General features: G+C 36.0%; 2 protein-coding genes across 2 annotated transcripts; both read left to right on the forward strand.

Annotated features, from left to right (window-relative positions):
• Positions 1 to 1,217: 1,217 nt before the first annotated feature.
• LOC120606064 (zinc finger protein 557-like) lies at positions 1,218 to 7,092 on the forward strand. The gene is made up of 5 exons (XM_039867187.1): positions 1,218 to 1,342; positions 1,852 to 1,883; positions 2,534 to 2,660; positions 6,501 to 6,593; positions 7,085 to 7,092. Exons 1-5 carry the CDS (start codon positions 1,312 to 1,314, stop codon positions 7,090 to 7,092), a joined length of 291 nt encoding a protein of 96 aa, XP_039723121.1. The 5' UTR covers positions 1,218 to 1,311.
• A 957-nt stretch (positions 7,093 to 8,049) lies between these two features.
• LOC120606065 (zinc finger protein 430-like) lies at positions 8,050 to 14,049 on the forward strand (the record flags this gene model as incomplete). Its single annotated transcript, XM_039867188.1, has 2 exons — positions 8,050 to 8,790; positions 14,041 to 14,049. Coding segments are annotated over 2 exons (750 nt in total), but the record flags the coding sequence as incomplete, so codon positions are not given.
• Positions 14,050 to 14,963: the final 914 nt, after the last annotated feature.

Consider the following 14,963-nt stretch of genomic DNA (forward strand, 5'->3'; position numbering starts at 1 on the left):
GAGGGGATTCTACTGACATCTAGTTGGGGGAGTTCAAGGATGCTAACAATGCATAGGATGGTGCCCCCATAACAAAGTATCCAGCCCCAAATGTCAGTAGGCAAAGAATGGGAAATACTGCCCTAGCAAACTAGGAGATATGGGCTTAGATAAGAAGACAGACATCTCTTTGTTTGCCAAGTGAAAGAAAAAAGAAACCATGATGTTTTGGGACTACTTTTGAAGTAGAGGCAAGAAGAGGAGAAATACTATTACCATTTCTCCGGGAAGATGTCAGGCCATTCGTAATTGAAGAGGGAAAGTTGAGACCATGTGAGAGTCAAAATCCTAGAGAAATTGTGAAAAGATCTTTAGACAACTAAGAGATTAAATTGCTTGTTGGTCTTTTCCTTAAGTGTTAAGGGTCCATTTAGAGTAGGTGAACTTGAATTTTTAGTGCTTCCCATATGATTTGTTGGGTAGGATTTACCCAGGCAGGGTATAGACAGATGGTTGCAATTATCCAGGGCAGGTGTTATAATAGGACAGAGAGAGAAGAATTTAAGGTTTTGGAAAATAATGAAGTGATGAGCCATGGCATTTCATATGTTGTACCAAGGAAATGAGGATTCTAAATAGCACTATAGTGGAAGGGTAAATATCTTGGAAGTTTCCATGAGGTAGGATAGCAAATAAAATCAATACAGGCTAAAAAGTGAACAGGGTAGAAGTATAGCTATGATGTTCAGAGAGAAAGATGTCTGACTTTTTGCCTTGGAGAGGGCAAGAGTTTCAAGAGATGATAATTTCAAGGTATATGGCCAATACAAGGAAGCCATAAACATGTGCTAGTTTATGCTCAAGAACATAGAATCATCTTGAATCAAGGCAGGGCTGGGAGTCAAAATAAAAAATGGGAGTCCAGTGCCAATGACTGATGTGTCAGGTCTATCTGTTGGTGCCAGTGCAGATGAGAAGCCAATGAAGTAAGTGCCTCAGTGGGGTTGGGATTTTTGATAAGTGGTGGGTAATGTGGTTTGATAAGGTGGTGAATACACTTTAAGGATGGAGAAGGTCAGGAACACCCACCGTATTGTTTTGAGGTTGTACATGATAAGTAAAACAAAGACTCAAGATCTGAAAGGAATGCATACTGGATGCACTGTGACGGAGTTATCTTTCGGTACAAAGGAGAAATAGAAATATTGTGAATTCTCTTATTAACATTTCATTTCAGAGCCCTGCCTGAAGTGGTCCACAGAAGCAAAAAAAGGAGGAGCATCCTGGTTCTCCTGGTTACTGACTGGGCATATTAACTCACAGACTTGCAAAATGGCAGCCACACATCTGCCCACTAAATTTGGTAAGTTTCTAGGATGGATGCCTTTCACCAGAAATGAGTTGTCTCTCCACTTTAGAGTCGCCACAAAGGAAGGGAGCTGAGCAGCCACCGAGGACTGCGAAGGAGGGACTGCAATGAGAGGAGATGGATGAAGTTTGCTCATGACTGATCAATGCCCTTTGGGACTTTGGAGGACAAGCATATGTGCATGGTGGGGGGCAAGGAAATTTAGGGGATGGGAAATTTATCCTATCCATTTGTTTTATAAACTTGGGAAAGATAACACTCTACCTTTAGAAATTTCAATTTCTTTGCCTAAGAAAATTAGACTATACACCCACTTCTTATGGGCAGCAAGGCACCCTATTTTCTGACTCTGGGTGGGACAGGTCGCTCTCACTAATATGCTTTATGTTCATGTGTATGTGTGATGCAGTTGATGTGGGGCAATCTCTAGGCTTGTGGGTGTTGTAATTTTGGATGTGCCTAGACCTTCACGTCACTCTCTTCTCTGGCTCTGCCTATTCTAGATCCTGCCTGTGCCCATGAGAGGATCACAGAGGTAAGAAACTTCCCCTCTGGGTTGCAGGTGATCCAAGAATATTTTTTCTCCTAAAATACATTTCTATCCTCGGGTGAATGCATCTCCTCCCAGTACTCGCGCCTCACAACCCAACCTGCATCTCGAGCCTTCCAATGGTAATTCATGGACTTCTAACAAAATTCTCCCACTACCCTACCATTTATGATTTTTTTTCAGGCATCCTTCCTGCTGGGTGCTATTAGAGAAAGTAGAAGAAGGATATAAGACTGTCTTAGCCTCAAAAAATACAGGGTCACTCTGTGGGAAATGATTTTTTCATGGAGCAAGTGTTTCCTGCTTTGCAATGTGTTCAGGTCGGTGTCTGCCCATGCTGATAAAGGAGAGTAAGACTGTAAAAGCTCTCAGGCTATGAGTGGAGAGATATATTTCATCATGTGTTAGAGATGCCTTAAATTCTTGAGACTAGGTGAGATTACTTAAGGAGTGAGCATGAATAGAAAAGGAAGGATTCTGAGAACTGGGCCCTGGATTAAATGAAGCGAGTCCTCAGAATTTTGAAATTGCTATGAAACAGGTCTTTTGTTCCCAGTGCTGTCACCCGTGATCCTCTCCCTGAGAACATTGGTGGGGTTGGTTGATAGTTAAGACAGAATGTGTTGATATTTTAGAACTCAATAACCTTTGAGGATGTGAGCATGGACTTCACCCAGGAGGAGTGGGCACTGCTGAATTCATCTCAGAGAAAATTGTACAGAGATGTGATGCTGGAGAACTATAGAAACTTGGCTTCACTGGGTAAGAATGTGCACAATCCCTTCATTTGTCTTATTTCTAGCATGAGTGAACCCCTATCACCCGTGGGATAGACTATAGGTTTCTTGCAGTTTTTTAGCTTTTTACTTATAAGAAAATAAGCTGTATTTAGAAATAATTTACATACCACAATTTACTCATTTAATGTGCTCAAAAGAATTTTTTTAGTATATTCACAGTTGTGCAACCATCACCACTATCTAATTCTGGCACATTTTCATTGCCCTGCCTTCAGGACATTTCAGCCTTCCCTGCCTATAGCCACTGGCAACAACTAATCTACTTTCTACATCTGTAGATTTGCCTGGAATGAGAATTTCATATTAATGAATCATAGCACATGCAGTTTTTTCGACTGGCCCTTTTCACTTTGCATAATATTTTCAAGGTTAATTCATGGTACAGCATTTATCAATATTTATTTTCTGTTTATTGCTGAATAATGTTCCCTTGTATATAGATATACCACATTTTACCATTCATCAGTTGATGGCCATTGGATTTTTGACACTTGTGCTATTATGAATAATGCTTCTACAAATGTTCATGCACAATGTTTTTGAGGGTAAGACAGTTGTGTGGATATGTTTTCACTTATATTGGGTATCTGCCTAGGTGTGGAATTGCTCGGTCATTTGGTAACTCTATGCTTAACATTTTGAAGAACTGTCCAACTGTTTTCTAAACCGGCTGTATCAATTTATATTCCCATTAGCAGTGTATAAAGGTTCCAAAGTCTCCACATTGTTACCAGCACTTATTATTATCTGTCTCTGATTATAGCTATCCTAGTGGTTGCAAAATGCTATCTCATCATGGTTTTGATTTGTGTTTTCCTCATAACTAATGATGTCGAGTATAGTTTAATGTTTATTGGTCACTTGTATTTCTTCTTTGAAGAAATGTACATTTAAGCCCTTTGCCCATTTAAAATTTGGATTTTTTTTATTGACTTGTGAGTGTTTTTTATATATTTGGGATATGAATCCCTTGTCAGATACATTAGCAAATATTTTCTCTCATTCTGTGTATTGTCTTTTCACTTTCCTGATGGTTTCATTTGCATCAGAAAAGTTTTTAATTTTGATAAAGTCCAACTTTATTTCAGTGGTTAATGTGTTTATTCTAAAGCCAGTACCATGCTGTCAATTACTGTAGCTTTATAGTAAGTTTTGAAATTGGGAGTATGATATCTCCAACTTTGTTTCTCCTTTTAAGATTGTTTTGACTATTCTGGATCCCTTGCATTTTTATATGAATTTTAGAGTTAGCTTGTCAATTTCTGCAAAGAATCCAGGTGGACTTTTCTTTCTTTTCTTTCTTTCTTTCTTTCTTTCTTTTCTTTCTTTCTTTCTTTCTTTCTTCTTTCTTTCTTCTTTCTTTCTTTCTTTCTTTCTTTCTTTCTTTCTTTCTTTCTTTCTTTCTTTCTTTCTTTCCTTTCTTTCTTTCTTCTTTCTTTCTTTCTTTCTTTCTTTCTTTCTCTTTCTTTCCTTTCTTCTTTTCTTTCTTTCTTTCTTTCCTTTTTCTGCTTTCTTCAGCTTCTTTCTTTCTTCTTTCTTCTCTCTTTCTTTCTTTCTTTCTTTCTTTCTTTCTTTCTTTCTTTCTTTCTTTTCTTTCTTTCCTTTTCTTTCTTTCTTTCTTTCCTTTCATTCTTTCTTCCTTTCTTTCCTTTCCTTCTTTCTTCCTTTCTTCCTTTCTTCCTTTTCTTCCCTTTCTTTCTTTTCTTTCTTTCTTTCTTTCTTTCTTTCTTCTTTCTTTCTTTCTTTGTATATTTAGTTAGTTAGTTAGTTAGTTATAGTTGTATTTTTATTATGGTGACATTGGTTAATGAAATCCAGTAAGTTTCAGGGGTACAATTCAACAGTAAGGCATATATGTACATTGCACTGTGTGGTCACCGCCCATAGTTAGATTTCTTTCTGTTACCACATATTTGACCCCTTTTACTCCATCTGCCTCTTCTCTCTCCCCTCCCCGCCACCTTCTGTTTACCACTAGTCTAATCTATGAACATAGGATGTCTTGCCATTTATTGAGGTCTTTAAATTCTGTCAACAATGTTTTATAGTTCTCAGTGTCTAAGTTATATGTCTTTTGTTAAATTCATTCCTAAGTATTTTCTTTTTGCTGCTATTGTCGATGAAATTGTTTTCTGGATTTTATTTTCACTATGTTCATTGCTAGTGTATAGAAATACAATTGATATTTTGTGTATGATCTTATATCTTGCAACCTTGTTGAACTTATTTATTAGTTCTAATAGGTTTTTCAATTGCTTCAAATTTTCTATTTATAAGCACATGACACCTGTGAATAGAGATAGTTTTTTTTTTTTCTTTCAAAACTGAATGCCTTTTATTTATTTTTTCCTTGCCCAATTGCCCTGGTTAGAGCCCTCAGAGTAATGTTGACTAGAAGTGGCCAGAGTGGACATTCTTTTATTAACATTCTTTTATTAAACTAATCTTAGGGGACCAGTTTTTTGTCTTTGTCTATTAAGTATATCTATAATAGGTAATTTTAAAACCTCATTTACTTATCTGGGCCCCTTAAGGGACATTGGCTGCTTCTCCCTACCATATGATGTATATTTTCCTGTTTACTTGCATGTCTCATTTGTTGTTGTTCTTGAAACCTGGGCATTTAGATAATTTACCAACTCTAGTACTGGATCCATCTGCCATCAAGATTTGTTTTCTTGTTGGTACTTATTTGTTTGTGAATACAGATAAATTCTGTATTCTCTGCAGTATGCAGCCACGGTTTCCTGCTAGTTTTCTATTTTAAGTACTTATTTTTATTTTTAAGCCTTGCTTCTTAGCGGTATATATTGGTCATTATAATTTAGTCTGCCAATCATTGGTTAAAAGATTTTTTTTTAATGCTTTCCCTATATCTCTTCCACCCTTTGCCAAAGGGATCTATGTGAGAAGTCACACCCTTAAGCCTCAAGCAACTTATAAGATAGCTTTTACTTCCTGCTTGGACTGGATCTTGAAAGTTTACTAAGTGCGACTTGGGACTTATCATTTTCTACATATTTCTCGTATGTGCACAGCCTCACTCATGCATACAGTCTTTTAGAGCCCCACAAACTTGCTGGAGCTTTTAAATTTTTTCTGTTGTTGCCTAGTTTTTCTTTCAAATTCCCAGCTAGTCTCTTGTTTTCCCCTAGTGAAATCACAGCCTTAAGTATCTTACTGGCATGTTACTATTGTTTTGGTAACACCTTGGGGGTGGGGAAAGAGCTTTTTTTCTGAGTAAAATCAAACAGGCACAACACACGGAGAAGAGAGATTTTCTAGGAAGCTGCAAGTTTAGAGAAAAAAAATACTGTGTCCTAGGGATGGTCTCTTTTTTTTTGCCATCACTCCTAAAAAGGTCAAACCCCTCTGCTGACTGCAAGGCTGCTGATTTTTGGCTTCTATGCTGTGGAGTTGGGGAGAAGGGCTAAGAATAATTTCAAGTTAAAATGTTCTCTTACCAAGGTGCAGAATTTCTTTTAGATAGACAATTTTCAATGTATTCTGTGGCTTTGGTTAATCTGTAGAGTTCTGAAGTACTTGATTCTAGTTATTATGCTCATTTGTTGTTTTAGTGGGAGGATGAGTTAACCAGGGTCCTCATTCTATCATTCTAGAAGTCAAGCTCTCAAGTGCTTTACTTTTGCTTTTGTTCATTAGAAATTTGTTATAATCATTTTTGCTGCTCCTAAAGTCACACTTGTGGATCTTCAGAACCTCAAAAGGCCAAGTTGTTGCAATTTGATGGTAGTTTTTCTGTACACTGCATGGTCCTCGCATGTATTGTTTTCTATTATAGGGCATCAATTCAGCAAACCCGCTTTGATCGCCAAGATGGAGCGAGAAGATGAAATGGAGACAGTAGAGAGAAGTCACCAAGATACTTATTCAGGTGACTACCAGGCATATATGAATGTTTCATCTACCAGATTTGGTTGGAGTAAGGAGAAGTTACATTATGAAATGTCAATCAGGAAATTTAAAAAATATCCTTTTAGTTTAAGGAGAAAGCAGAAATTATTTGATGTAAGCTTCCTCGTGTAGTTTTAATTTTCCCCAGTCTTGCACTTTTTACCTATCATTTCATACTCTCTGTGCTCTGAAAGATATGTCTTGCTCTTTAATATTAACATTTGGAATAACTGTCTAATTCTTCCTATTTTGCATATATAATAATAACCCTTTCCTGTCAACATAATTTTCAATTATTATAGGACCATTTTTAGTAAATTACATAAAATACTAAACCAATTAAGTATCATTCTTTTGATTATGAATACATTTTTCTTTCACATTGTCTTCCTAAGTTTAGGGTCAAATTTTAAAAGAAATCCACATGGGCCTTACTTTTTTATCATCATCTTCCCATATTTCCTAATCTAGCATTTTGAGGTTATGTTTCCCGTTTGTTAAAGACAGGTTTTGTGAGCTTTACTGCTTTTATCAACATATTCTCACCATGTCTTTTCCAAAACTTACTTTCCCCCAATTTATTCAGATGGGATAATTCTCCTGAAAACCAAACATTTACGACATAAACAAGATTTTTTGAAGAAAGAAACACTTAATGGCAAGAAGAAGGTAAGATTCACATGCAATAATTTCTTAAACTGCACATTAGAAGCCAGAACTCCGTGTGATAGAAAAGGAGCACAAGAACTAGAGGGTAATTCGAGGCAATTAACTCACACTTGTCTCACCAAAAGAAAATAGGTTTTCTAAATATTATTAACTTGGAAAGAAACTCACAACCAAGCACCAAAAATGGTTACAGAGGATCCCCAAAGTAAATATTTTCATAATGGAGATTAGATATTATATGTTTAAAATATAATCCACTCTAAAGCAATTACATGTTAAAACTACTGAAGAGACCCCGATGGAGCCATCTAGTATAGCATTCAGCTTACTCGATTAAGCTGATAAACTTAAGCAGTCAGAAATTATTTATTCACTAAGAAAATGTTAAACAAATTCTAATGCCAATAAAGTGCTTGTTAGACATGTTAGAATTTATGTGGGGAGAGATTCTCAGTATGTTGAATATGGTGTCTTGTGATCATAACTCACATTTTAATCAACAGGAGCAAACTCATGAAGATGAACTCATCGAAGGGCATGAAACTATTAAAGCCTTGAGCAAGAAATCTAGCATTACTCAGAATAAGAGAATTCATCCTAGAGAGAAACCTCATCAATGCCTTGACTCTGGAAAAGCCCTCAGAGATCGTTCACTTCTTAAGCCACATGAGAGAATACTTCCTGGGAGAAAATCTCGTGCATGTAAAAAAGATGAAAATGTCTTAATCAGGAGCTCTTACTTAGCTGAACACAAGAGACAACATACAAAAGACAAATCCTATGAATGCAGTGACTGTGGGAAAGTTTTAAGTTCAATCTTATACCTTAAGAGACATGAAAAAACTCACATTAGAGAGAAATCTTTTGAATGTAGTCAGTGCGGCAAATTATTACAAAGCCGCTCATCCGTTAAGTTGCACATGAGAACCCACACTGGAGAAAAACCTTTTAAGTGTAATCAGTGCGGGAAAGCATACAGCTCAAGTTCTTACCTTACACGACACAAAAGAATTCATACTGGGGAGAAGCCCTATGAATGCGATGACTGTGGAAAAACCTTCAGAGATAGCTCACTTCTCACACAACATAAAGGAATTCATTTAAGAGAAAAACCCTACAAATGTAATCAATGCAGCCAATCATTCACTAGGAGATCTAGGCTTACCATGCACAAGATAATACATACTGGAGAGAAACCCTATGCATGTAATGACTGTGGGAAAACTTTTAGTATTTTTGCATACCTTACGAGACATAAGGGAATTCACACTAGAGAGAAATCCATTGAATGTAGCCACTGTGGAAAAGTACTAAGTAGTCAGTCATCCCTTAAGACACACCTGCGGATACATACTGGAGAGAAACCCTACAAGTGTGACCAATGTGGGAAAACTTTTCGAATGAGCTCTAATCTTATTGTGCACAAGAAAACTCATACTGGAGAGAAACCCTATAAGTGCAGTGACTGTGGGAAATCCTTTAGGGATCGCTCATGCCTTAAAGAACATGTGAGAATTCACACTGGAGAAAAACCCTTTACATGTAATGAATGTGGAAAAGCCTTCAGAGTAAAATCTTTCCTCATTTTGCACGAGAAAATACACACAAGAATGAAACAATATGAATGTAAGGAATGTGGGAAAGTCTTCAGTGGTTTCTTATCTCATAGGAGACATATGAAAAATCACACCAAAGAAAAGAAACCTTTTAAGTGTAGCGAGTGTGGAAAAGCCTTTCGGAGGCATGTATCTCTTACAATACACATAAGAACTCACACAGGAGAGAAACCCTATGAGTGTAATCAATGTGGGAAAACCTTTAGTGTGAGGTGTAATCTTACTGTGCACAAAAGAGTACATACTGGAGAAAAACCATATCAATGCAATGTCTGTGGGCATGCTTTCAGTAAACTCTTATACCTCCGGTGTCATGAGAAAACTCATAATGAATAAAATTTCTAATGATATTCATATGGAACAGCATTGAACTCTCAATCTTCAAGACATACAAGCAAATGCTAACTGAAGAGAAAAACTGGGTGTGAAAAGAATATGAGAAAGTCCTAAGAAGAACTCAGGAAGGACAGAAACCTTGGAGCAGCAGAAGGACAAAAACTGACTTGATCTTGATTATCTGTATGAATACAGACCTTGAAAGTGGAGCCTCATCATTTTTTATTTCCTTAAAAAATAAAAGTACTAATAATGATAATTAAAAATGTGAGAAGGCCTCTGAATAACGTGTATGTGGGAGAAACATCAGTTATGCAATGGCCATGAGAAATCCTTTATTCATCAATCATCCCTTAGAAGATTTATAATAGTTCAACACTGAAGAGAATAACTTTTAGTATCTAAGACTTGCTACTTGAGAAAAATGAACACCTAATGTATTAAGTTACTATGTTTTCAATGTGTGTGTATGTGTGTGTGTTGTGGTGGTGGGAGGAAGGTTTCTTTTACTCCCAACTGACTGCAATTACTAACCAAAATAATCCATGGCATGTCAGTTTTTAAAATTGAATATAAGGTAAAAATATTATTTGGTATAGGAATGTGTGTTTAATAGATGTTTACCTATTAGATAAAGCTTTTAGAATATTACTCAGCTGTATAAAATGAAATTTTACCATTTGTGACAATGTAGATAAAACTAGAGGATATTTTGCTAAATAAGTTAGAAGACAGACATATACCATATGATTTCACTTATATGTGGAATCTGAGGAACAAAATGAACAAACAAAATGAAAACAGACTCATAGATGCAGAGAACAAGCTGGTGACTGCCAGATGGGAGTGGAGGTTAGGCAGCTGGGTGAAAAATGTGAAAAGATTAAGAATTATAAATTGGTAGTCATGAAATAGTCATGGGAACATAAAGTGCAGCATAGGGAATATAGGCAATAATAATTGTAACAACTATAGTGCCACGTGGGTACTAGACTAATGGTATCACTTTGTAAATTATAAATGTCTAACCGCTATGTTGTACACCTGAAACTAATACAAAATAATGTCAATTCTAATTGAAAAATAAAAATAAAAACTTTTAAATTGTGTTTATAAATCATATATATAAACTTCATGTCTCTTGATCTACTATTTCCTGACACATGGTCCATAATGAATCCTCCTACAAAAATTGTGGATGATTAATTCTTGAGATTCTGAACTTAATGACACACGTTGTTGTTTACATTTATCATGTACAGAACTGTATAACTCCATGAAGTTTTACAAGATAAAAAAAAACAACTATTGACTACCACAAACACTGGTCAAAATAGATTATCAGTACCCAAGAATTATCCTTTAATTCTTTCTTTAAATCACTAATTGTCTTGATTCCTACTACCAGAATGTAATCTATGAAATCATACGCATTTTAACAGTTTATTGAGATAATTTACATACCATAAAGTTCACCCTTTTTGAAGAGTAAAATTCAATGTTTTTAAGTATATTTATACAGAGTTATATGCATCCTTGTACCTGATGTCATATATTATCATTTGTTCCCATTCTGCTCCACATATTTACAAGATCCATCTATGTTCCATTTAGTGGGAGTTACTGTCATTGCTGTATAATTTTCTTTGTATGCACAATTCATTCAACTGTTTTTGGACATTTGGATTATAGCTGGGGTAGTTTATAAATAGTTCTGTAGTGAACATTCTTGTTCATGTTTTTTTGGTTCATGGTTCATACTTTTGTTGAGTATATTTAGCAGTGCAATTTATGGGTCACAGGGAATACATATGGTCACATTTATTTAGTATTAATTTTTCAAAGTAGTTTGGAAAACAATAGACATTTCTGCTAGCTAATATTTTCATCTTTTTCATTTTGGCTGTTTTAATGACTAGTAGTCCCATACTTTAATTTAAACCTTTGACTTTGATATTTTTCTTTTTAAAAACTTTTTATCAAACTACTTTACACTTACAGAAAAGCTGCAATAATAGTACTGAGTTCCTGTATAATTCTCAGATTTTCCCAATGTTAATGGAATCAATTAACTGTTTCCTTTACGTTAGTGTGTGTGTGTGTGTGTGTGTGTGTGTGTGTGTGTGATCCCGTTAAGAGTGCTGGTTCTAGTGTCTATTTTTAAGATGACCTCTAAAAGCCTGCCCAAGTAACTAGTAAATTGGTTTTTTTGCTGCCCCTTTTCTACAGTAGTACTAATCTCATTCATAAAGGGACTTTAAGAAAAGAGAAAATTTTCTTAAGAGTGACTTGGTGAAGATGATTCCATGATACATTTCTGAGTCTCTGTTCTTGTGGGCACAAAACACTATTCCTGTCCTCTAATTCTTTGGTGATAATCTCTGATCAGAGAAAGCTGAGAATTGGTCTGAGAAGCCCACCAGTTCCCTTAAGTTCAGATTCAAGAATTCAAAAATGAGATTCCTTGGAGATGAGAGGAAACATGTAGGAGGAGAATGTCATATCAGTCATCTAGGAGTTCTCTTCTATGATCTGTGCTCTTTAAGGATTCGAACTGCCTTGGGTAAGAAATGATAGTACACATTTGGCTAATGAGGAGAATTGGGAATTGAGGCCCAAAGGCCTCCGAGACTGCAAATAGGCTCAGTGGCGTTTTGACCACCTTACTCAATAGCTCTATTCAGGAAACAGCACACCCGACCAAGTCTCCAGAAATGATCCTTCTTAGGAGTCCAGTTGCCTTACTTGGTCTACCTGCCCTTCCTGGGGACAGATTCCCCATCCTTGCACCTCAATATCCAGAGGAAAGGCGAACTACTCGTTGATGGTTCCGAGGCAATCTGAAGTGACCCAGTAACTGCTGTGAGATATTGAACAGATTTTTTTTTTAACCAATCTATCTGGGGGATACCTAATAGGTAAGAGAAAATCCAGTAGGATTAAGTTGTAAGTGAAATTTGAAACCAATTTTTGACCCTCTTTTTGATATACTTACTTTTCCTCTTTCATCCAAATTGCAGTCAGCTTTCATCATTTCTGGCTCCTACTCTGTCTTCTAAATCCCAGGGATTCTTTCCCCACCTGATCATGAATTAGCTCCTTCAAAAACCAGACAGATAATCTACAATTCTCTGATTTTCTTCAATTTTTTTGGTCATGAGTGGGGCTGGGCTGGTGTGAGTTTGACTTCTCAATTTTCCCATATCTGGTTCCAGATCTCATCCTTAGAGAACTCAAATCTCATCCCTATCTCCTAACTGTGAGGACTGTGGGATTGGAGACATATCCACTAGTCTATCTTTTCAGTATTTCTCTGAAAACTCCCAAAATAAAACTATGAAATATTTTAAAACATCAGAACAGCACAAGTGGGTGGTAAAATAAATAGCCATGCAACTACTTTTCAGAATGCTGAAAATTTTCCATATTATCTTCAGGCATCTTTTCAAAATAATAAAATGTTACACATTCACATAAATTCTTTTTAAATTATTTTTTACTGAGTTTCAGACATCCAAAATTACACAGAAAGGCCTTTCTTTGCCTTCATACAGGAATAACTTTATATCATCATGAAAAAGTCTTTATTATTGTTTATTCTTCTCCTAAGAGGTTACTACTCTGTGGAATTCGGTGGGTATTTTCCATGCTTTCACACAATTATTACATGTGAATGTGTCTCCATAAATATTCTACTATGGAAAAAAATTATAACAAGCCGAAATGTCCATTGATGGGAGAATGTATGTTAAAATTAATGAACCAGACCTGTTTTTATCAATCTTGATAAATACAGGAAACAGTGTTAAGCCAAAAACAAAGTTACTGAATTAATATGAAATATGATGCCATGTATAACAAATATGAACATGTAATATATATAGCATAAATAGAATCTTTATGGATATCATTATTCATGTGAAACACTTCAGGGACATGATACATATGAAGTTCAGTGTTATAGTTACCTCTGGGGAGGAAAGGTCAATGTTGAGATTTTGTAGAAATATTCTGTAGCTTTAAAGAGATCTACATTGTCTTATTTCTAGTTTTTTAAAAACTGAAGTAAATGTGGCATATATTTAAATTTGTATTTGATCATGCTGGCTGGTGGGTTTAAGCCCCTTATTGTCACTCTGCACTTTTGGGGATGCTTGAAATCCCCAAAATATAACAAAACATTATGAATATAAATAAGTTAATTATTTTAAGGAAAATTAATAAATTTCAACATGCTATAGCTATCATATAAATTGCTTTTCTCTTTTATTTTTTTTCAGCTTAATTTTATCTATAACTAATATAAATGTTCTGATTGTGAATGTTTAGAAAATTAATATGATGAGCATTTAAAACATTAAGTATGATAAAATAGTATTAAAATAGTATGAAATAGTATTTAAATAACATGCCATAACACAGCTATGCCATAACTTGTGTATCTATTCTCAAGCTGATGTTGATTTAGGATATTTCCTCCCGCTATTTTATTATACTAAGAGAGCTCCCCGTGGGAATGGAGCACATTCCTCCTTTCTCAGCCGTGAAACATTATTCTTGGGGTGTCCACCCTTTGACTGCCTTCCTCTTTCACCCTGTCGCACTCTCAAGTTTTCTACTAGGCATCAGGACTTGTCCACAGCTAAAACCAAAAATGATAGGGAGAGTTATTTTATAGAAATGAGAAAATTAAATCTGCTCAGAAAGCTTCAGGGACCTTCCCATGTCACAATTGGGGGATTCATGATTGAACCAAGGAGTGTCCAGTTCAAGTCCTAACCCTTGATGATTCTTGTTTTTCTCCAGGAAAAGTAAACTGCTCCGGGCCTCAATTTGTGAGGCAAAGGGCTTGAATTAAGTGGGCTCACCACACCAGTGATTCAACTCTACACATGCGATTCTAAAATATATTTGGCTGAGACACTGTTACAGACATTCTTTTAAGTCATTAGTTCATAAGAACAGTGGACAGATGCTTTGACACTGCCAGCATGTGCCAATCTTTTATTGCTTCTTTTTGGGTGTTAAAAAACAAAATTCAACTAAGTAAATTTGAAGATCTAATTGGCTTTATTAAGTGATTTGAGAATTGAGCAGCATCCCATCTAGCAACTAGAAGTGCACTCAAAGGGATTGTACAGAAGGGAAGGTTTCATAAGAAGAAGCATGGGGCAAGAGAGCTATTAACAAAAGAAAATAAGGGATTATTTTTAGACAAGGGCATCTTTTGGGGGGAAAGGAATGGCAAGGGTTTTTATCATGCAGGTTGCCTCCTTTCTATGGGGCAGCAGGTGGAGAGGCCCATGTGACAGATACCACATTGGTGTTGACCAGAAAATTTCAGATTGATTGGTAAAGATTATGTGTCTGGGAGAGGTTGAAACAGCAATTAGGTATTAGATCTAGGTTTGGTATCATGGGCTTTAGCACAAGTGATGCCATTTGGGGCTTGTGGTTTTCTCTTTAACACAGAGCTCCAGCATCAATTTCTCAGAAATCTGGATAAGCAAGAGGATCAGAAAGGCCTGGAGCTGATCCTGGGTTGGTCCACATGGGGATTCTGCCCCTCACCAGGGGCTTGAGGTCACCCAACCAGAAATAATAGGAGGGGTGTGTCTGGTCTAAGGCTTACTCTTAACACTCTTTCTTTTTAAAAAAATTGAGATGTAACCGACATATAACATTGTACTAGTTTTAGGTATACAACATAATGATTTTTTTTTTTTATG

Source organism: Pteropus medius, unplaced genomic scaffold, assembly GCF_902729225.1.
Source record: "Pteropus medius unplaced genomic scaffold, Ma_sr-lr_union100, whole genome shotgun sequence".
Classification (NCBI taxonomy): domain Eukaryota; kingdom Metazoa; phylum Chordata; class Mammalia; order Chiroptera; family Pteropodidae; genus Pteropus; species Pteropus medius.